Here is a 21,818-nt window from a genome sequence, read left to right as displayed (position 1 = left end):
GCTCCCGGGCTAAGGGTGCGTGGGTGGCTCAGTCAGCTAAGTGTCATACTCTTGATTTTGGTTCAGGCCATGATCTTGCGGTTCGTAGGATTGGGCCTCACGTCCAGTTCTGCACTGTTAGCATGGAGCCTGCTTGGGATTCTCTCGCTCTTCCTCTGCCCCTCCCTGGCTCGCTCAATCTCTTAAAATAAATAAATAAACACTTAAAATTAGAAAGAAAAAAAAAAAGCTCCCAGTCTAGTAGGAGAGAGGCAAATGAGAATGTATAATACAGAATAAGTATCAGAAACAAGCACCTTAGATAGCACACAAGAGCACCTTACCTGAGTTTGAGGGCGCAGGGAAAACTCCTTGAAAACACTCAAGATGAAGCTAAGGCAGGAAGGAAAGCAAGTGAGAATAGCCCACTTGCCTCATCTGCAGAATGGGAATAATAACATCCCCCCTTTCAGGATGCTATGAATGTCCAAAGAAACATTCACACGAAGCGGCCGGCCTGGCACATAGGGAGGGCGTGGCATTACATGTCTGTCTCTGTCTCCATCTTCATACACACGAGCGCCTATCGGCACCTTATGTCTGTCTGTGGATAATAATTCAATGAAGCTGAAAACCCATACAGGAAGGAATCTTTGTCTCCTGCCTCATTAGCATCAGAGTTCAAGCAAGTAACCAGGCCCAGACACAGGCCCTGGAAAGGAGCCTGCATCGCGGGCCACTTCATTTGGGAATTTCACCCTGTGGCAAAGCCTGTACCAAACACAATCTTCCTCCTCAAGTGGCTTCCTCCCCACCCCTCCCCCACTGAGTCCCCCCACACCCCACCCCCGCGCACCACAGCCGCAGCCGAGTGATTGATGTCTCACTGAGGGCCTTTCCCCCTCCATAGCCCATCTGGCCTTCCTGCTTCAGCCTGCAGGGAGGGGGGAGCTCCTGTGTTTGCAGCTTTGCGGACGGTTTCTATGGATATAATGACAATATTACAGCTATTGTGGAGCCGCATCAGAGCTGACTGAACGAGGGGACGGGACTTGCAAAGGGGAAATTTGGAATTAAATATCAACAACCTAAGGCCTCGGAGACCATGAGCGGTTTCTGCAACGTCGCTCCTATCAACGGGGACAAACAATAACGCGTGAACATTGTTCCCGTGTGAACAATCTGTGGAAGGCTGACTTCTCAAATCCCTCCTGGACGCTACCCAGAAGACAGAAGTCGGGTCCCAAGCAAGTGCTCCCTGGCCACACCCAGCAGCACCAGCAAGGGAACACCTCAGGCTGGGTTAGAGAACGCAGGGGTGTCCCTTGCCTAACCACACAGCAAGCCTCTGCCCTGTCCCCGAGACCACACTGCAGCGGTCGAGGATTCGGGGTGGTTCCCGAACCGCTCCCCCAAATCATCCCTAGAACTCTGTACAGAACTGGGAAACAGAAATGCTCATGTAGGGAAAGGAGGGGTCAGCAGCCATTAATTGTTCCCAAATGTTGAGCCGGTAAAGGAGAAAGTAGGCACAGAACACTACCTCCCTGTGATGTCCTCCGCCAGCACCACTCCTTACTTTTGCTATGGCCCATATTTTCTTCTGTGACAGGTTTTGGTTTTTTTGGTCAACAATGTGTTGAGGTTAATTTGAACAGGTCTTTCTTCTTTGTAAGAGAAAGTGTAATGGTTTTACTCAATTTCCAAAGCAATCCTAGGTCACTGTAGAAAATGTGGAAAATGTTACTGAAGAAATAGAAGAAAACATAAGGTATTATCGTCCTGCACAGAAATATACCACTGCTAAGATTCTGTTCATTTTCCATGTAATTTTTATGGTGGCTGAGAGCATGGTTTGGGGATTTAGACAGAATCCCGGCTCTCCAAGCTGTCTGAGCTCGCACAGTTTAGTTAACCTCTCTAAACTTCAGTGTTCCTGCCCAGGGACTTGATAAGGATGAAGGGTCAAATAAGCCAGGAACATGTTCTCACACCATTATTCTTGCACAGCATCATTTTTAATGGCTCCGGGATTCTGTCGTGTGACAATGTCATAAATTATTTACAATATCCTGTTACTGAGTCCATTGTTTTATATATTCGCTATTACAGGAGAGTGACTTCTGATAAATTATCTCCAGTTTTCCTTTTGTTTCCTATGTATTATTCAGCAGAGGGGTTTAATTCACCTAATTTATACCAAATGCTCTGAGCACATGGGACTGAGGTGGACACTGAGGAAGAGCAGTCAGACAGAGTGGAGTGTCCTGACGTTAGAGCGGGGCTAGTGCGGAGAGCAGAAGGGGCACGGGGCTGGGAAACAGGACATGTGGGTCTTAACTTCCCCTCAGGCCTCTTCTATGAACTGTGTAACTTGGCAAATGATCTAGTCTCTCATTTCTTATCTGTAAAGTGAGTGTAATTGAAGAACCTCCCTCCAAGGGTTTCTGTGAAAAAGACTTAATTTAATTAATGTTAAGTGCTTTAAAAAATGCCAGCCATGGCACTATTCATAACACCCAAAATGTAGAAACAACCAAAATGTCCATTAGCTGATGAATGGAAAAACAAAACATGGCATATCCTGTACCTCAAATGAATAGAACTTTGTATATCAACTATACTTTAATAATAAAATTTAAACCTATTCACTTATGGCGATGAAACTATTCCACAGGTTACTGTGGATGCATGTCATTATATTTTTTGTCAATATCCACAGGATATAAAAACCAAGCCTGATGGGGCGCCTGGGTGGCTTAGTCAGTTAAGCGTCCGACTTTCGCTTAGGTCATGATCTCGCGGTTCGTGGGTTCGAGCCCCGCGTCGGGCTCTGTGCTGACTGCCAGCTCGGAGCCTGAAGCCTATTTCAGCCTATTTCAGAGTCTGTGACTCCCTCCCTCCCTGACCCTCCCCTGCCCACGCTGTCTCTCTCTCTCTCCTAGAAATAAATAAAACATTAAAAATTAAAAAAAAAAAAAAAAAAAAAAAACCAAGCCTGAATCCTAATGTAAACTGTGGACTTAATAACAAAGTATCAACACTGGCCCATCAACTGTAACAAAATACCACACTAATGCAAGATGTTAGTAACAGAGGAAATCAATCTATGGGTGAGGGTAACGGGGGTATGTTGGGACTCTGTGCTTTCTGTTCATCTCCTCTGTACACTAAAACTGCATAAGAAAATAAAGTCTATTAATTTAAAAAATCTATTTTTTTTAAAAAAAAGTTGTAGAGCCATACAATGGAATATTATTTGGCCACAACAAAGAATAAAATACCAACACATGCTACATGATGAAACTTTAAAACACGACACTCAGTCAAAGAAGAAAAACCAAAAGATGGCCACATGTTGTATGATTCCATTTGTATGGAATGTCCAGAATAGGCAAATCTATAGAAACAGAAAGCAGATTCATTGTTGCCAGGGGCTAGAGGGAGGGGAAGGGCTGCTAACGGGTACAGTTTCCATTTGAGATCATGGAAAAGTTCTGGAACAAGACAGTGGTAATGATTGCACAACGCTGTAAATGGAATTGTACTTTAAAATTGTTAATGTAAAAAAAATGTTAATATCAACTATACTCCAATAAAAAAGTCAATTATACTTCAATTAAGAAATAAAATTTAATTTAAAAAGTTAAAATGGAAAATTTTATGTTATGTATATTTTACCAAGGTTAAAAAAAAAGAGTGCCTGCCATAATAACCACTCAAAAATTTTTATTTTTCACTCTTATTCCAATCTGGGGGTCTCAGTTTTCCTATTCATAAAGTGAAAAGGAAAAATAATCTTTGAAATTGCTCCTCGCTCTGAGATTCTACAGTCTAATGGGATGAATCTACCACGTGACAGAGAAATCTTTTTTGTGAATATCTATATCCTTCCTTCTGCCTCTCCTGGTGGAAGGGAAGCCCTGTGCCCTTCTTCTGAGCACTCATTTTGAAGCTGCCATCACATCTTCCACAAATCAGATTTGTGACACATACCTGACACATCTCAGATTGCTAGTGACCCTGAAAAGGCCAACAATGGACTCTTAGTAAGTATCTGTTGGACTCATGAATGGATGAAAGAATAAGTAAATGAATGAAAGCTCAAAGGGAGAGCCACTGACTCTCACTACATGCCCCAAGGGGAGCTAGCCCCGGGTGAATTCCTGACCTCAAGTCGGATTTCCTGAATGGTGAGCACAGGTCTTCCAAAAGGCAGTACACGCCTTCCTGGGTACACCCTTTCTTGAAAACTCCTAAGCACACATCTATAAAGGCATTATTTCAGCTCCCAAAACTCCCCATGTTTAATCTGTTGACAAGTTCTCCATGTGAGTAAGCCTAGCATTCTCCCCATTGACTTAAGGATGTCACATTCTGTTAAGAGCTCCAAGCAAACCTATTTTCCACCATTTCCTCTCCTCTTTGCAGCTCCAAGCTGTTGGCCACCTTCACACCTCTCCTTTTTCCAGCACGGCAGCAAAGCTTTATTTTCAGCCTGACCTCCTTCTTCCTAATCACTCGGACTTCCTGTATTTGTTTCTTTCTCACTGTCATTTCCAGGTTATCCTATTTAACTGCCACCCCTTCCCCCCCACCCGGGCTTTCCCCTGACTTTGTTTTTTACAAAACCTTGCCTCCACTTCATAAATTTGCCATGTCTAAGATATCTTGCAGTGTTCATCTCTTTATTGCCAGGTATGTGTTTATTTTTAATTTCCTCCTCCAATCTCCAGACATCCTGAAAGGAAGGCAAGTGTCTCTGAGCCTTTCAAATGCTCTTGCCTACTTCAGTCAAATTTCTTATAATCTTCTCATATTGAAAAGCTGCTGAGGTCCCCTCTGCTACTCCAATGCTCTTGCAAAACACAATCACACACACACAAGCCTGTATACCCTTATGCCAAGCCTGTACACCCTTATGCCCCTCTTATATTCAAGACCAGGAGGTGACAAACAAATGCCCTTAGGCCAAGTCCAGCCCACTGCCTGATTCCTATAAATAAAGTTTTATTGGCACACAGCCACACCCATTCATTCACATATTGTCTACAGGCAACTTTGTTATACAGACTTTGGAAGCTGGGGTGGACACTTTATAGCCCACAAAGCCTAAATTATTTATAATCTAAGCCTTTATAGACTCATGTTGTAGACAAGTGAGGGATATCTCATCCTTTATTTCCAAATTCTTAGCTGACAGCATGCATTGCCAGATACTGCCTTTATTTCAAATCTTGAACACCCCTATGAAACTCCCTGTTACCCCCTCTAAAATCTCACTAAAAGACTCCCAAAGTGTACCACTGGCTGTTTTCCTCACTCTTGCCTAGTATGTAGAAGAAAACTGTATCTCTGGAAAGGTTTTCCCTCCCTACCTATTGTGTGAGATATTATTATTCGTCAATTTTATTTATTTATTTATTTTTACTTTTTGCTTACTATCCATTCATCCCACAACTTCCCATTTCACTGGGTTTCTTTCTTTCTATCCAAATGACAGGATGTGAGGATATTAGTAAAAGGAAAACAGTCCCACCCTAGCCCACTTTCAACTCAACATAAGCACTGCATCTTTTCTCTTTGGCCACAGGCTAGCTTCTTGGAAATGAACCAAATCGTTCTGTCCTTGGTTCAGATTGTCTAGAAAAGTGGCATATGAGCCCCAGGCCTCCTACAGACCTCTATGTGAGCCCTTATCTCTGGCACCATCCTTTGAATATGATCTGCCCTTAGCACATAGTAAAAGATGCTTGAAATCAGATGAATCTACCAGCAAGCCACAGCATCCAAGAAAAATTATCATTAGGCACTTGGGGAATATCATGGAAGCCTCTCCACTTCTTCCCTTGCTCCATCTCCTGGCCTCTTTCTAGGCATTCATAGCTTCTTTTTTTTTTTTTTTAATTTTCTTAATGTTTACTTATTTACTCTTGAGAGAGAGAGCGAGAGAGCACAAAAGCCAGGGAGGGACAGAAAGAGAGAGGGAAACACAGAATCCAAATAAGGCTTTAAATCCAAATAAGGCCTCGCAATGTGGGGCTCAAACTCATACACCAAGAGACTATGACCTGAGTCGAAGTAGGATGCTTAACCGACTAAGCCATCCAGGTGCCCCGGGATTCATAACTTCTAAAGTCCTTTGGTTCAGTAACTGTGTTCACCTTTTGGACTTGATCAAATTCAGCTTCCCTATTTTGATTCTATGAGCTCCATCCACTCACTCTCCAGAAAGTCCCCCTAGCAGACATTTTATTTGGATGATCCTCTTAACCAAGCCACTCCTAGTGCTGGACCCCATTCAGTACCAATGCTTAGCTGCCACCACGTTAAAAAAAACAGCAAAATAGTATACAAAAATAAATCAGACAGTCCTTAGGCTAAAATCTGGACTTTATCCATTTCTAGTTGTATAATTAAAGGAAGTCAAGACATCTCTCCAAGATTGGGCTTCTCTTCCAGACTATGTAGATATTAATACCAATCTTGTAGGGTTAGTGTAAGGAATGCAGGTAGCAGCAGTTCCTTGCATAAGCAAGCACTCCATTACTCCATAAGTGGAGCTTTTTATTACAACACACTGTGAACCTTGTGTCTGTGACCCTAAAGCCAAGAAAAGGCAGAATTCCAAGAGATTATGCAGACTACTACTTTGGTAGAGAGAGGAAAGACACTCTTTTTTTCTTTCTACATTTTTATCTCCAGCTAAGATTTAAAACCTCTTCTTCCAATGTCTTTTACTCTGTCCCCACCAGCCTGGCTCCTGTGGCCCCTTCATCTCTGCAGTTGAGCCATGTGGCCCCGGTTGCACTTCTTACTCAGTTGTTCTTCTTACTCAGAAGTGTTCCCTGGTTCACCCAGAGTCCTGCCCTTGAAGTCCCACATGGCAGGCAAGCATCTGTGCTCACTCTTCCCAAAGCATGAAAATAACCACACCACACGCAACCGTTTCCAGGAGTTTCCATTCGTGAATGGTAAAGAAATGAATATACACAAAGATTTGGCTACAAGAATGCCTATCATCTCCTTATTTACAATGGCAAAAGAAGAGAAGTAAAAGTGAAATCAAAACTGAAAGCAAAAATATAAATGTTCAATTAAAAGAAATGAGTAATTCAGGAAGCCTGGCGGGCTCAGTCAGCAGAACATATGACTCTTGATCTTAAGGTTGTGGGTTCAAGCCCCACAGTAGGTTTAGAAATTACTTTAAAAAATTTTTTTAAATAAAAGTTTTTAAATGGAAGGGGTGCCTGGGTGGCTTAGTCGGTTGAGCGTCTGAGTTTCGCTTAGGTCATGATCTCGTGGTTTGTGGGTTCGAGCCCCACGTCGGGCTCTGTGCTGACTGTCAGCTCAGAGCCTGGAGCCTGTTTCAGTCTGTGACTCCCTCTCTCTCTGACCCTTCCCTGCTCACGCTGTCTCTCTCTCTCTCCTAGAAATAAATAAAAATATTTTTTAAAAAAGTTTTTAAATGGAAACTAGTAATTAAATATGTAACACATCACAATAGAGACAAAGATAAGAGATACATCTGATTTCTTCTCAGAAACCACACAAATAAGAAGAGAATAGACTGACATATTTAAAGTGTTGTGGGGTGCCTTGGTGGCTCAGTCAGTTAAGTGTCTGACTTCAGCTCAGGTCCAGATCTCACGGTTTGTGAGTTGGAGCCCCATATCAAGCTCTGTGCTAACAGCTCAGAGTCTAAAGCTTGCTTCAGCTTCTGTGTTTCCCTCTTTCTCTGTCCCTCCTCCAATCATGCTCTCTCTCTCTCTCTCTCTCTTCATGCTCTCTTTCTCTCTCTCAAAACTAACCATTAAAATTTTTTAAAAGACATTCAAAAAATAAAGTGTTGAGAGAAAAAAACCACCAACCTACAATGCTGACCTTGCAAAATATCCTTCAAAAGTGAAAAAGAACACATGAAAACATGCTCAACATCACTCATTGTAAGGGAAATGCAAATTCAAACCAGTTAAGATATCACCTCACACCTGTCAGAATGGTTAGAATCAAAAAGACTAGAGACAACAAGCGTTGGTGAGGATGCGGAGAAAAGGGAACCTTCATGCACTGTTGGTGGGAATGTAAATTGCGGCAGCCACCAACAGTGTCTGGAAAACATACTGGAAAAAAGCATGGAGGTTCCTTAAAAAATTAAAAATAGAAATACCAAATGACCCAGTAATTCCACCACTGGGTATTTATTTACCCAAAGAAAGCAAAAACACTAATTTGAAAAGATACATACACCCTTATGTTTACTGTAGCACGATGTACAATAGCCAAGGTATGGAAGCAACTCCTGTCCATCCATAGATGAATGGATAAGGAAGATGTGACATACCTATATATGGAATATTATTATATATATAATTAACATAATTATATATAATGGAATATTATTCAGCCATAAAAAAATGAGATCTTGCCATTTGCATCAACATGGACAGACCTAGAGGGTATAATGCTAAATGAAATGGCAGAGAAAGACAAGTGCTATATGATTTTACTTACATGTGGCTAAAATCAGAACAAATGAACAAACAAACAAAAAGCAGAAACAGACCCAAAAATACCGAGAAAAAACTGATGGTTGCCAGAGGCCAAGAGGGTCATGGGAGTGGCAAAATGGGTGAGAGGGAGTGGGAGATACAGACTTCCAGTTATGGAATAAATAAGCCACTGGGATGAAAGGTACAGCAAAGGGAATAGAGTCAGTGGTACTTTAATAGGGCTGTATAGTGACAAAAGGTAGCTACACTTGTGTGAGCATAACTTAACATCCAGTCTTGTGCAATCACTTTGTTGTATACCAGAAACTAATGACATTATGTGTCAACTATAATTTTCAAAAAGGGAAGGAGAAATAAAGACTTGCTAACACAAATAAAAACTGAGGGAATGCGTTGGCAGTACAACTGCCTTGCATGAAATGTTCAAAGAAATTTTTCAGACAGAAGAAAAATGATATGTGTCTGCAATGTGAATGTCAGTGAATAAAGGAAAGAGCACTAGAGACAAAATAAATGAAGCCAATATAAAAACCCAGTTTTTCTCATACTTAATTGATCTAACATGTAACAGTTTGTTCAAAATAACAGTAGCAAGAATGCATTCAATTAGATATGTCTGTATATGCTTCTGTATGAGTCAAGTGAATAATAGTAATAATACAAGGGACAGAGCAGGGAAGAACTGCAAATATTTTGTACTTATATGGTACTTGCACTACCCATGAAGTCGTACAGTGTTATCTGAAGGTGCACCTGGCTGAGTCATAAATGCATACTGCAAACTCTAGGGCAACCACTAGAAAAAATAAAAAAGAGTGTGACTGAGTGGCACCTGGGTGGCTCAGTCAGTTAAGCATTGGACTCTTGATTTTGGCTCAGGTCATGATCTCAGGGTTCCTGAGTCTGAGCTCCGCGTAGCGCTCCACACTGACAGTGCAGAGCCTGCTTTGGATTCTCTCTCTCCCTCTCTTTCTTTCTGTCTGCCCCCTCCTCTACTCACTCACTCTCTCAAAATAAATAAATCAGCATTTTTTAAAAAATGTAACTGGCATGCTAAGATAGGAGAGAAAAATGGAATCATATAAAATGCTCAATTAAAATCATAAAGGGCAGAAAAATAATAGAAGATAGAATAAGAACAAGGAAAGGAAAAAAAGCAGAAAACACCAGCAAATATAGTAAATATGAGTCCAAATGTATCAATAATCATCTTGAACATCAATGGTCTAAATGCACAAATTAGAAGACGGCAGAGATTGTCAGAGTGGATCAAAATCACAACTCCATGATACATTGTCTACAAGAAACCAACTTTAAATGTAAGGATACAAATAAACCTAAAGTAAATGGGTAGAGAAAAACAAACTATGCTAACACTACTCACAAGAAAGCAGGAAAAGCTATGTTAATTTCAGACAGAGCAGACTTCAAAGTAGGAAAGTTATCAGGTATAAAAAACAGCATTACTATAATTATAAAGGAGTCAATTCTCTAAGAACAAATAATTCTTAACAAATATGTGCCTATAAAAACAGTATCAAAGTATGTGAGGAGAAACTAGTAGAAATGCAAGGAGAAACAGATGAATCCACTATTATACTTGGAGACTTTAACACCCCTTGTGGGAAGTGGACCAGATCCGGCAGACAGAAAATCAGTAAGGACATAGTTGAACTCAATAGTACTATCAATGACCTAAATATTACTGATACTTTATCTAACAAAAGAAGAATATGCATTCTTCTCAAGCTCACATAGAACATTCACCAAGATAGACCTCATCCTGAGCTATAAAACACACCTTAAATTTAAAAGAATAGAAATCATATAGTGTCTGCTCTTACACCACAATACATTTAAACCATAAATGAGTAACAAAAAGAAATCAGGAAAATCCCAAAATACTTGATTAAACACCTTTCAAATAACACATTGGTCATTTGAAGAATTTTCAAAAGAAATTATAAATATTTTCAGCTAAATTAAAGTGAAAATGCAGCATAAAAAATCTGTGGAATGCAATTAAAACACTGCTTAGAAGGAAATTTATAACATTGAGTGAACATATTAAAAAGGAAAAAAAGACTGAAAATCAATAATCTAAGCTCCCATCTTATAACTAGAAAATGAATACAAATTAGGTCCAAAGTAAGCAGAAGAAAAGAAAGACTAAAAATTAGAACATAAATCAATGAAACTGAAAATAAGAAATCAATAAGGAAAACTAAACCAAAAGCTGGTTTTTTGAAAAGATCAATAAAACTGATAAGCATCTAACTAGGATAACTAAGAAAAAATGAGAAGGCCCAAACTATTTTTATCAGAAATGAAAAAGGAGACATCACTACAGATTCCATTGACATTAAAAAGATAAGAAAGAATATTATGAAAAACTCTATGACCACAAATTTGATAATCTAGATAAAATAGACCATTCCCTTGAAAGACACAATCTAGTAAACTCACAGAAGAAGAAATACACAATCTGAATAGGTCTATATCTATTAAAGAAATTTAATCAATAATTAATTCCTAAACAGCACTGGGCCCAGGTGGGTTCCTAAAAAGCATGGGGCCCAGAAGTGTTCACTGGTGAACGCTAGCAAACATTTAAAAAATAAATTAAACCAATTCTCTACAATCTCTTCCGGGAATAAAAGCAAAGAGAATATTTCTTAACTAATTCTAGGAAGATACCATTATCTAGGAAGATACCATTACTCTAATACCAAAACCAGATAGACCTTACAAAAAAGAAAAGGAGACACCAATATCTCTCATAAACACAGACGTAAATTGTCTTAACAAAATATTAGCAAATCAAATTCAACAATGTATACAGAGAATTTTATACCATGACCAAGTGGAATATATCCAAGGAATGGAACACTGGAAAATTAATGTAATCCACCACATCAAGAGGCTAAAAAAGAATAATGAACAAAACCAAGAAATGCAGGAAAAGCATTTGACAAAACCTGGCACCCATGCATGATTAAAGTTATAGATGAGAATATCCTCAACTTGATAAAGAACATCAATTAAAAACCTACAGCTAACATCATACTTAATGATGAGAAACTCAAAAGAACCGACACCACTCAACCTCAAGACTTACTGTGAAGCTACACCAATCAAGACAATGTGGTATTAGGGGTGCCTGACTGGCTCAGGTGGAAGAGCATGCAACTCTTGATCTTGGGGTCATGAGTTCATGCCTCACATTGGGCGTGGAGTCTACTTAAAAAAATAATAATAACATTCAAAGTAGATAAATAAAAAATAAGACAATGTGGCAAAAAAATACACAAGTAGATTAATAGATTAGAAAAGAGAGCCTAGAAATAGACCCATATAAATAGAGTCTAATCATCTTTGACAAAGAAGCTAAAGCAACAGAATGGAGAAAAGATAGTCTTTTTACACTCAATTGCTGGAGCAATTGAACATCCACATGCAATAAAAGAATGTAGACAGAGATTTAACCCCTTCACAAAAATTAACTCAAAATGGATCACAGACTTACATGTAAAATGCAAAACTATAAAACTCCTAGAAAATAAGATAGAAAAAAACCCTAATGACCTTGGGTATGGCAATGACTTTTTAGATACAACACCAAAGGTATAACTCATGAAAGAAAAAATGGATAAGCTGGACTTCATTAAAATTAAAAACTTCTTGGGGCACCTGGATGGCTCAGTCAGTTGAGCGTCCAACTTTGGCTCAGGTCATGATCTCATGGTTCGTGGGTTCAAGCCCCGCATTGGGCTCTGTGCTAACAACTAGCTCAGAGCCTGGAGCCTGTTTCAGATTCTGTGTCTCCCTCTCTCTCTGACCCTCCCCTGCTCACGCTGTCTCTCTGTCTCAGAAATTAATAAAACATTAAAAATTTTTTAATAAATTAAATTAAAAACTTCTTGTCTACAAAAAAACAATGTCAAGCCATAGAGTGGGAGAAAAATATTTGTAAGAGACACGCCTGATACAGGATTGTTATCTAAAATATACAAAGAACTCTTAAAACTCAGCAACAGGAAAATGAATAACCCAATTGGAAACTGGGCCAAAGACCTGAAAAGACACCTCTCCAAAAAGATATCCCAATGTCAAGTAAGCGTATGAAAAGATGTTCAACATCATGTCATCAGACAATTGTAAACTAAAGCAACAGTGAGAAATCTCTACACGTCTATTACCATTGTAGGCCGTAATCCAAAACAGTGACAGCACCAAATGCTGACGAGGATATGGAGCAAAAGAAACTCTCATTCATTGTTGGTAGGAATACCAAAAATGGTACAACCAGTTTGGAAAACAGTTTACGGATTTCTTACAAAATAAGTACCTACCCGACACCATTCAGCAATTGCACTCCTTGGTACTTACTCAAATGAAATGTCCACATAAAAAGCTACACATAAATGTTTATAGAAGCTTTAGTCATAACTTCCAAAACTCAGAAGCAACCAAAACGTCCTCCAGTACGTGAATGCATAAATAAACATCCAGTAAATAGAATATTATTCCGTGCTAAAAAGATATGAGCTTTCCGGCCATGAAACGACTTGGGGGAATGTCAAATACATATTGCTAAGTGAAAGAAGAAAGGTACATACTTATGACTCCCAGTATATGACATTCTAAAAAAGGCAAAACTACAGAGATAATTGAAAGATTGGAGTTGCCAGAGGTCAGAAGGGAGGGATGAATAGGTGAGCACAATGGACTTCCAGGGCAATGAAAATACTGTGTTTGATACTATAAGGGTGAATATATATCAGTAAGCATTTGTCAAAATCCACGGAATGTACAACACCAAGAGTGAACCCTAATGTAAACTATGGTCTGTGGGTGATAAAGATATGTCAGTGAGGGTTCTTCAAGTGTAAGAAATGCACCGCTCTGGTGAGAGATGTGGATAACGGAAGGAGTCATGAATGTGTGGGGGCAGGAGAAATTTCTGTACTTTCCACTCATTTTTTGCTGTGAACCTAAGACTGTTCTTGGAAATAAAGTTTATTACAAAGTATTAAAGTGGCAAAAAAAAAAAAAGTTTAAAAACAGACAGTATTATATATTCCCACTTTTACTTTGGAATGAAAAACACATGTGTCATACACACACAGATGTAAAGAACATACACCATTATATTAATGGCAATTTTCAATGGGAAACTGTAAGGAAATGAAGTTAATGCTTTCCTTGTGTTTATCTGTTTTGTTCAACTCTGTTTCTTCAAAATTAGGTTTTGATTGTGCGCTTACATACCTGGTGCTTAATAAGTGCTTTTTGAATAAAGGAGTACAGAAAAACTTAGGGGTTGAAGGGAGATCTGGGGACTCCTCATCATACTTATGGTGACCCTTGTTATCGACATCCCACTGGCCCAACTCCACATATATAAAGAGACTATACTGAGCACTACCCAACACTCAGTCTGTAGCCTCACTGCAAGGCTTCAACAGTTTATTTCTTTTAGAAACTGGCCCATAATACAGCATGTATCACTGAAGAACTCAAACTGACAGTTAATTCATTAACAACCGTAATATTAGAACCACTGACTGTTACGGCTTTGATCAAAAGATTACAGATTTACGAGCACTTACCCAATTGGGTGGGCAAGACAAGCCACGAGGGTACAAGAGATAAATACCAGGATCTATATTTGTATATGTAATATTTTACTTTGTACTTGTTTTGTATTGTATAACGGCCGTAAGATATTAATACAGTTGATCGTTGAGCAACACAGGTTTGAACTGCACTGGTCCATTTATATGTGGATTTTTGTCAATAAATACCGTATAGTACTATACATATATTTTCTCTTCCTTACAATTTTCTTAATAATATTTTCTGTTCTCTAGCTTACTTTCTCATAAGAATGCAGAATGTAATACATATAACATACAAAATGTTTGTATTTTATATACCAACTGTGTATAACCTGTATTCATCAACTGTTCATGTTATCACTAAGGCTTCTGGTCAACAGCTGGCTATTAATAGTTAAGGGTATTAATAGTTAAGGTTCAAGGGAGTCCAAAGGTATACATGGATTTTTTGAATGCACGGGGGGTTAGCACCCTAACCCCTGCATTTTTCAAGGGTCTGTGAACGTACGTTGTACATGTAATTTACATATAGGCATGTGTATGCATACAGAGAGCATGCTCAAACATTTTTTGCATAGAGGTGTACAGTCAAAAAGCTTATAGACCTGGTCCAGCCCCTTCCTTCTGGAAAGGAGGAAACTAAGACTCAGAGAGAAGGGAGGTGAGTTGAGCAAGGTGTACAGCTGGTTAAAGATTGGGTCTCTAAGCTGAGACTGCTAATCCTTTATCCTGTTGGTTTCATTTCTGTTTGTTGCTTTGTTTATTGTTTGTTTGCCTCATCTCATTGGTTTTTTGATGGAGTAGAACTGATGTTTGAATGCCATATAAGTCCAGGTTACGAGTACAGATAAACCTTAGGGTGCCTAGGTGGCTCAGTGGGTTAAGTGTCCAACTTGGGCTCAGGTCATGATCTCATGGTTCAAGGGTTCCAGCCCCGCATTGGGCTCTGTGCTAACAGCTCAGAGCCTGGAGCCGGCTTTGGATTCTGCATTTCCCTCTCTCTGCCCTTTCCTGCTCTCTCTCTCCCTCAAAAATAAATAAACATTAAAAAAAATTTTTAAGAGTACAGATAAACTTTAACATTCCATTTTCCTATAAGTTTAACTTTCAAAAGTGCTTACACACAAAAATGGGCTTCTGCCTCTTCTCACAAATGGAGGACTGAGCTACCAGTCACAGCCTACATCCTCCTCAGCCAGACTGCCTACTGCTAGGAAGCTCTATCCACTGTCTCACAGGAACATTATCTGTAGGAATAACGCCCAGTGGAAATTAATCATAAAGAGAATCAGCTATAGAAATCACTGACAGAAAAGCATCACGGACAGTCTCCTGGCTGTCTTAGACATTACTTACATGAGCCGTCAGCAAAATCTTGTCTCCAGGGACCATTACTTTGAGGGAACACTGCCAATCGCAGCATTACTTGGAAGGTACATTTTTTATGTTCCTCAAATGCCTGCTGTCAAACTAAACCAAAGTTCTGAAAGGTTTCAAACACTTCCAAGTTTGGTAAGTAAATATGGTCCCAGATTCAAGTGTGGCCTGGGGGCCAGGTACCCAAGGGCCCTTTCTCCCCATCTACGTGCAAGCTTGGGTTTGTCAGAGCAGCTTTGAAAACTTCACATACACTCCAGGGATTCTGATGATGTAGAGAGGCCTTTATAAACCTAGAATTCTATTTCCAGCTGTCTTCTCTTGCACAGGGTGAGGAGGAGAACTTCAGCTTCTCTGGATCATTTTGAAAATTGGTCGCCCAAGACCAAAAGGGCACATGACAAATGATTAAAAAAAAAAAAAAGGTAAGCGCCACTACTCGGCCTGTCTCCTCCTACACCCAGAACCCCTACTGACTTTACAAAGGAGACAACTTGCACGCAAGCGGCCCATGTGGGAAACCGGGGACTAGAAATGACCCACGGCTCCTGACAGGGAGTTATCAATAGACCCATGTAATCATAATGCCATTACTTTGTTTTCACTGGATGACAGAGTTTTTGCAGTATCATTTGCTCTTGGCAGACCATATATCATCATTCTCCTCCCGTTGGTAATTTCTAAGCTGCAAGAAAAACTCTGGAAACCATCTTAAGAAATGGTGAAAAATACTTCCTTTTCATTTACAACTACTTTTTTATGCACTTACTGTCAAAAGTTATAAACAAAAAGTCGTGTGAGCCAACCAGGGAGGATCTGGGCAGTATAAACGGCTATCCGAAGAAAAAAAATCTAGGTACATTATTTAACAAGGTGCTTACAGGTAGCTCCAGAACCACACTATAAAAACCCAATCATACCTCAAACGTGGCACTTGGCACTCAAAGTATAATTCAGAGACTTTTTTTACTTTTATTCTGCCACATACTTTTGTTTATAACGTAATTTGTTTATAATGTATGCCTTTATTAACTAAACTCATTTCCTTAAGTTGGGAGTTAATAAGTAGGTATGCTATAGACAAAGCATACTGTGAGTTTATCAGGACAATTTTTAAAAATCACTTTTAATAATTTTGCATTCAACTTGGAATGCAACTTGGAAAAATAAGGATTTTGCAGCAACTGTTTTCATAGGCTGAGCAACTATTCTCCAAGTGTCCTGAATAATGGGCTGGTGGCAAGATGGGAGAAGGTTCTTGAGGTGTGGTGGAAAGCTCTATCCTTGCCCTGCATGACAATAACATGTTAAGAGCAGAGCCAAGGGTCAGGCTCACCGAATTAAAATAAAGCAGCATCCTCCCCGTCAGGAAAGGACTCAGAACTCAGAAAAATGGGACTCTGGACTTAGAAAAATCCATTTGAATTCTGGCTGTCCTACTACAAAAGCATACATTGTCCATGTAAATCAAGGAAATTGACTAGCCTAATATACTTTGCCACAGCCATATCCCATCTGGAGCACTGTGTTCGGTTCTGGGCACTGCAGTTTTTGAAAAAATATTTATAAAATATAGTCAAACCTGAAAAGTAAATCAGAAGAGTTAAAGTCTTACATAAGAGAGGGCTAAAGAAGCTAGGAATGATAAGGCTAAAAAAGAGAATTTTAGGAAGAATATAACTGCCCTCAAACATATAAAGAGCAGTAAAAACTCAAACAGTAATCGTAACTAATATGTACTGAGTACTTAATACGTGCAAAGTACTCACTGTTATTTACATCTTGCAGGTGAGAAAGCACAGGCCCAGAAGCCGAGCTGTAGCTGTATATGTGATTATACAGTCACATAATCTAGATGGGCAGAGCCAGGTCTCATCCCAGTAGTCCAGCCCCAGGTACGGTGGAGATATTAAAGCTATACGCCAAATACTTCCTTTTGGTTTTTTAATTTTTAATTTTTTTTAAAGTAAGCTCTATGACCAAAATGGGGCTCGAACTCATGACCCTGAGATCAAGGGTCGCATGCTCCATCCACTGGGCCAGCCAGGCACTCCTCCAAATACTTCTAATCTCCGTCTTACAGTATCATGGTAAGATTGCACCCTCCCAATTTTGGGGGGCACAGTTTAATGATTTGCTCTGGTCAGTGAAATGTGAACCTAAGTCATCTTTGTGACTTCAGCAAGGGAGTTCAAGAGCCTATGAGCAACTCGCCCATGTTCTTCCCAGCAAGGGAGCACAGAGCTGAAACCTCCATCAGCCTAGGTCCCTGGGGGGAAATGAGGGTCCTGCTGACCCACGGTGGACAAGTAACAGGAGCAAGAAATCAACTGTGCTTGTTTGATTAAGCCACTGAGATGTGGGGATTGCTTGTTACTGTGGCAATACGCAACCTGTGCTGACAGATAAACAAACCCACATGTTTCGAGTCATTAAAATAGCTCAGAAACTTTTTGTTTTAAACTCTATTCTTACATTTTAAAAGGTCAGAACCAAGAATAGTTTACAGAAACCACAAGTAGGCAGATTTGAGCTTAATTTAATTTTTTTAAAGTGAAGGTTTCCAAAAGTTGCTTCACGGGGTACAGCGCTCCCTGAAAATGGTGGTATTTAAATAAGAGGCCAGAAGGGGCACTGGCCTGGCTCAGTCGGTGGAGCACAGGACTCTGGATCTTGGGGTCGTGAATTCAAACCCCACGTTGGGCCTAGAGTTTATTCTAAAAAATTAAAAACTAAAATATGAAAAATAAGCAAACAGAGACCAGACGATCATTCTGCATCTGTGTAGCAAAAAATATGGCTTAATTAAGGAGGTTAATGTACCAAACACTTATGGAACATGTCCAGTGTCCTAGGCATTTCAGCTACAGTGACAAATCCAAACACACAATACCTACCCTCAAGGAAATAGCCACCAAGAACAGAAGTAGATAAGGTCTGCTGACTCTCGTAGCAGTGTGATTCAACCAAATTAGAGATAATCACAGGGCCTGCATGAAGCTGACAGCAAGCCTGAACTTACAAATAACCATGTAGCACTAGAAATCCTGCTGATGCTTAAGTTGTATTATTATTTTTCAATTAGGAGCCAAAAGTATAGGGTTTGCAAAAGGAAAGAAAATGAAGAGAATTTCTGGGCTTAAAGGAGGAACATTTTCCCTTTCTCTAGTTACCATTCTTAAATCTTGCAAACCAGGCATATTATCTGGCTGACATCAGGGGTGTTTCAGCAAAGGGAATAGCAGTGACTCACAGCAATTGTTACCGACCTTTTCCATCACTTCTCCCTCCCCTTAGAGTCAGGAAGGGAACATTTCAATAGGGATCAGCTCAGACCTGAAGAGAGTCGATAATCTTCCTGGAACGCCTTTCTTAGGTTCAGAAATCAGCCACAGCTTCTCCAAAATATCAGAAGTTTTTCCTAAAAGGGTATTTGAGCAGGGCCTAGAGGGATCCCATACTCTCAAGGATGATATGAAAATCACCAACTAAACGAGTGATTCCAAGGGAAACGGACATTGCTTCCCAAAGGCATCTCTACACAATACTAACTTCAGGGCTTTCTTTCCCTAGCAGTATCAATAATTAAAGCTTTGTTTATTTTTTTAAACTTCTCAAAATCAAACAGTGCAGAGATATGCTTTCCTTTGACTGCCTCACTGCATTTGGAAAAACATCTAAAACTTGGGTAAGCATTAACTATAATTGCTCTGGGGCAGACATTTCCATTTCGGGTTATTATTCATACCAGTATTCGCACAGAATAATACATGTGGATGGATTTTGCAGCCATTATCTACACAAGAGTGACGTATCTGATTACTATTGTTCCCCAACTCAAAAGCGTCAGTTTGAACTTTGAGTGCTCCAGCCCTGCCCAGATCCTGAATTTTCTGAACTATGGTTCTGGTTTTCTATGAAATAAACAAACAGATGAGAGCAAACTGGATTTCAACGCCATACCTTCAGCCAGTTCAGTGTGTCATGAGTTTCTCAAAAATACACATACATTAGAAATTGGTTTTGGCACATGGAGGAGCAGCAGAGAATTTACAGCTTGTGCTAGTTTAAAGTGCACGCTTACTACTCTTGCCTGTTTTCAAAAATAAGTCATATTATTCCAGAGACAGCTGGATCCCTGTGGTACCCAGTCTTGCAACAAGCTTTGTACACAAATGTACACTTTACAAACAGATGTGAAATGTCGATCTAGGACAGAAGAGAGGCACATGAGGGTGTTTAGTCTAGTGGCTCCACACCCAAAAGTTTCAGGGACTGGGCTGATGTCTAAAGAGTGAGAGGGGAGACCGCCCATCCTGTACGTTCATCCGGGGACTGTGGAGATGACCCCATCTTCCCAGCGCCAGCGTGCCCTCTGCCCTGGTGACCACGGTTGAGATTTAATTTAGGGCCAGAGTGGGGCCAAGACAATTGTGCCAGTGGTTACTCAGTCAGAGAGAAGGGCTGGAAATCACTAACCTTCCTGCCTGGCCCGGCTGACACACCCACCCAGACCCGCCGGCCCGGGGGTGCGACAGGGAAGCGGGTGGGGGGGGGGGGGGTTGGAATCCGCGTGCCCCGCTCCGGCGCCCACGGAGATGCGGCGGTTGGGAACCCGCGCGAATCCGGGTCCCGGCCGAGAGAGATCGCGCTACTTTCAGCAGAGGATGCCCTTCACCTCCCTGTCCCCCTTCCCCCAGCGAAGTGAGCCGGAGAAAGTTGTGCCCGGGCCCTGTCGCCCCGGGCTGCCAAGGGAACGAGGGCTGGAGGAGAAGAGCCGCGGGCCCCCTTACCTTGTCCTTGGGGCCGAGGTTCTGCAAAACCTCCTTGCCGGTGGCGCTCCGGATTTCCACCCCGGAGGGCGCGGGCGACGCGGGCGACGCGGGCGACGCGGGCGCGGGCTCCCTGCCCTCCTCCCGGCCTTGGCCCCGGCGCGGGGTGTCCCCCTCCACCCCCGGCCGGCTCCCCGAGCCGCGGCCGCTGCCCTGGCTGCTCCGGGGAGTCTTCGCGCCCCGCTGCCCCACGCTCAGGGCATCGAAATCCAGCGTCTTGCTCTCGAAGGCGCCCTCCACGTTGCAGAACATGCCGCCGTACTTCTGCCGCGGGACCTGGTCCGTGGTGCCCGGCCTGGCCAGGTACACGGGCAGATCGTCCTCGTGGGAGCTGTCCCAGCCCCTCCGGCCCGAGGCCATGGTTCAGGCGCACAGCGGGCCCGCGGCTTTGCTCCCCCAGAGGCGGAAAGGGCAGCCGCCGGCAGCGTGCTCCGAGCCACAGTGACTGGGGCGGGAGGAGGCGCCTGAGCGTTCGCGCCAGAGGCGGCAGTGCAGCTCCGGTTCCTGCCAGTCCCCAGCCAGCCCGCGAGCGCGCGGCGCAGGGGCCGGGGCAGCGGCGCGCTCCGGCTCGGGACCTGTCGCCCGCCCGCCGCCCGTCGGCGCGCACCCGACCCTAACGCGGCCTCCCAGGGTCGCGCGGCCCGGGGGCCCTTGGAAAGTAGAAATCCCAACTTGGCGCGCGCGCACTCACACGCACGCACGCTTCCCGCTCGCCCAGCGGCCCCCGGAGCCACACTCAAGAACTTGCCTCACTCACACATGCACAGAAACCCTCTCTCACCCACGCTGACTTCCGAGTTTGCTTCGCAACCACAAGCCTCTCTGCCCCCCTCGTGCACGCAAACCTACCTGGCTCAGGTGGGTTCGTCTCAAAGCCGGGCTGTGATTTACGACAACGTGCACCCACAGAGATTTACCAAACTCACAGTCCTAGACTTTGCTTACCCAGAATCCCAGATTTGTCTCCTCCTTATCTTAGAATTGTCTCACAATTGTCCCCCCTTTTAGCATCTGCCTCACTCTCAACTAAAGAACCCCTGAATCGGCTGAAAGGGAGGACCCTCTTCGCTGACCATCACAAAAGCCTTATAATTGATTCACAGACAAATCTACGCTTAAACCATTCTCACCTCATGTTTAGCACCCTAGATCTTGCTTTTTATGCACCCATAATTTGCCTCCCAGACAATTATACTACAGGTCAAAGGCATGCACAGGTCCCTACGTTGTGTCTTGCAAAATACTTCCAATACCGTCCTCCCTCATACAGCAACCCCGTGGTAGTACCTCACAAGCTGACTCAAGCTCAGGTTTACCTGGGTCAGAACCCTCCACGTGGGCTCACACATCAGCTAAGATTTACCTCAAAAATACACAACCAAAGACTTTGTTTCCTGTGTTACCTCAGTTCCACACAGATTTCACTTATGTATATGCCTGCTCTCACAGCCTCATTCTCCCCACCCCCCATGTCCACCCACATTTACTCTAACCCA

General features: G+C 41.9%; 1 protein-coding gene across 1 annotated transcript in view; it reads right to left on the bottom strand.

The window, feature by feature from the left end:
* DPYSL3 (dihydropyrimidinase like 3) overlaps positions 1-21,034 on the bottom strand; it is a 116,820-nt gene extending 95,786 nt beyond the window's left edge. Inside the window, exon 1 of the mRNA XM_039219188.1 lies at positions 20,284-21,034. Within this exon, the coding sequence (XP_039075119.1) occupies positions 20,284-20,682 (399 nt within the window). The 5' untranslated portion in view covers positions 20,683-21,034. The remainder of the gene's footprint in view (positions 1-20,283) is intronic.
* Between the last annotated feature and the right edge of the window lie 784 nt (positions 21,035-21,818).

The sequence above is a fragment of the Hyaena hyaena genome, unplaced genomic scaffold, assembly GCF_003009895.1.
Source record: "Hyaena hyaena isolate Hyena2069 unplaced genomic scaffold, ASM300989v1 scaffold_797, whole genome shotgun sequence".
Taxonomy (NCBI): domain Eukaryota; kingdom Metazoa; phylum Chordata; class Mammalia; order Carnivora; family Hyaenidae; genus Hyaena; species Hyaena hyaena.
This window is presented reverse-complemented; position numbering and strand designations above follow the sequence as displayed.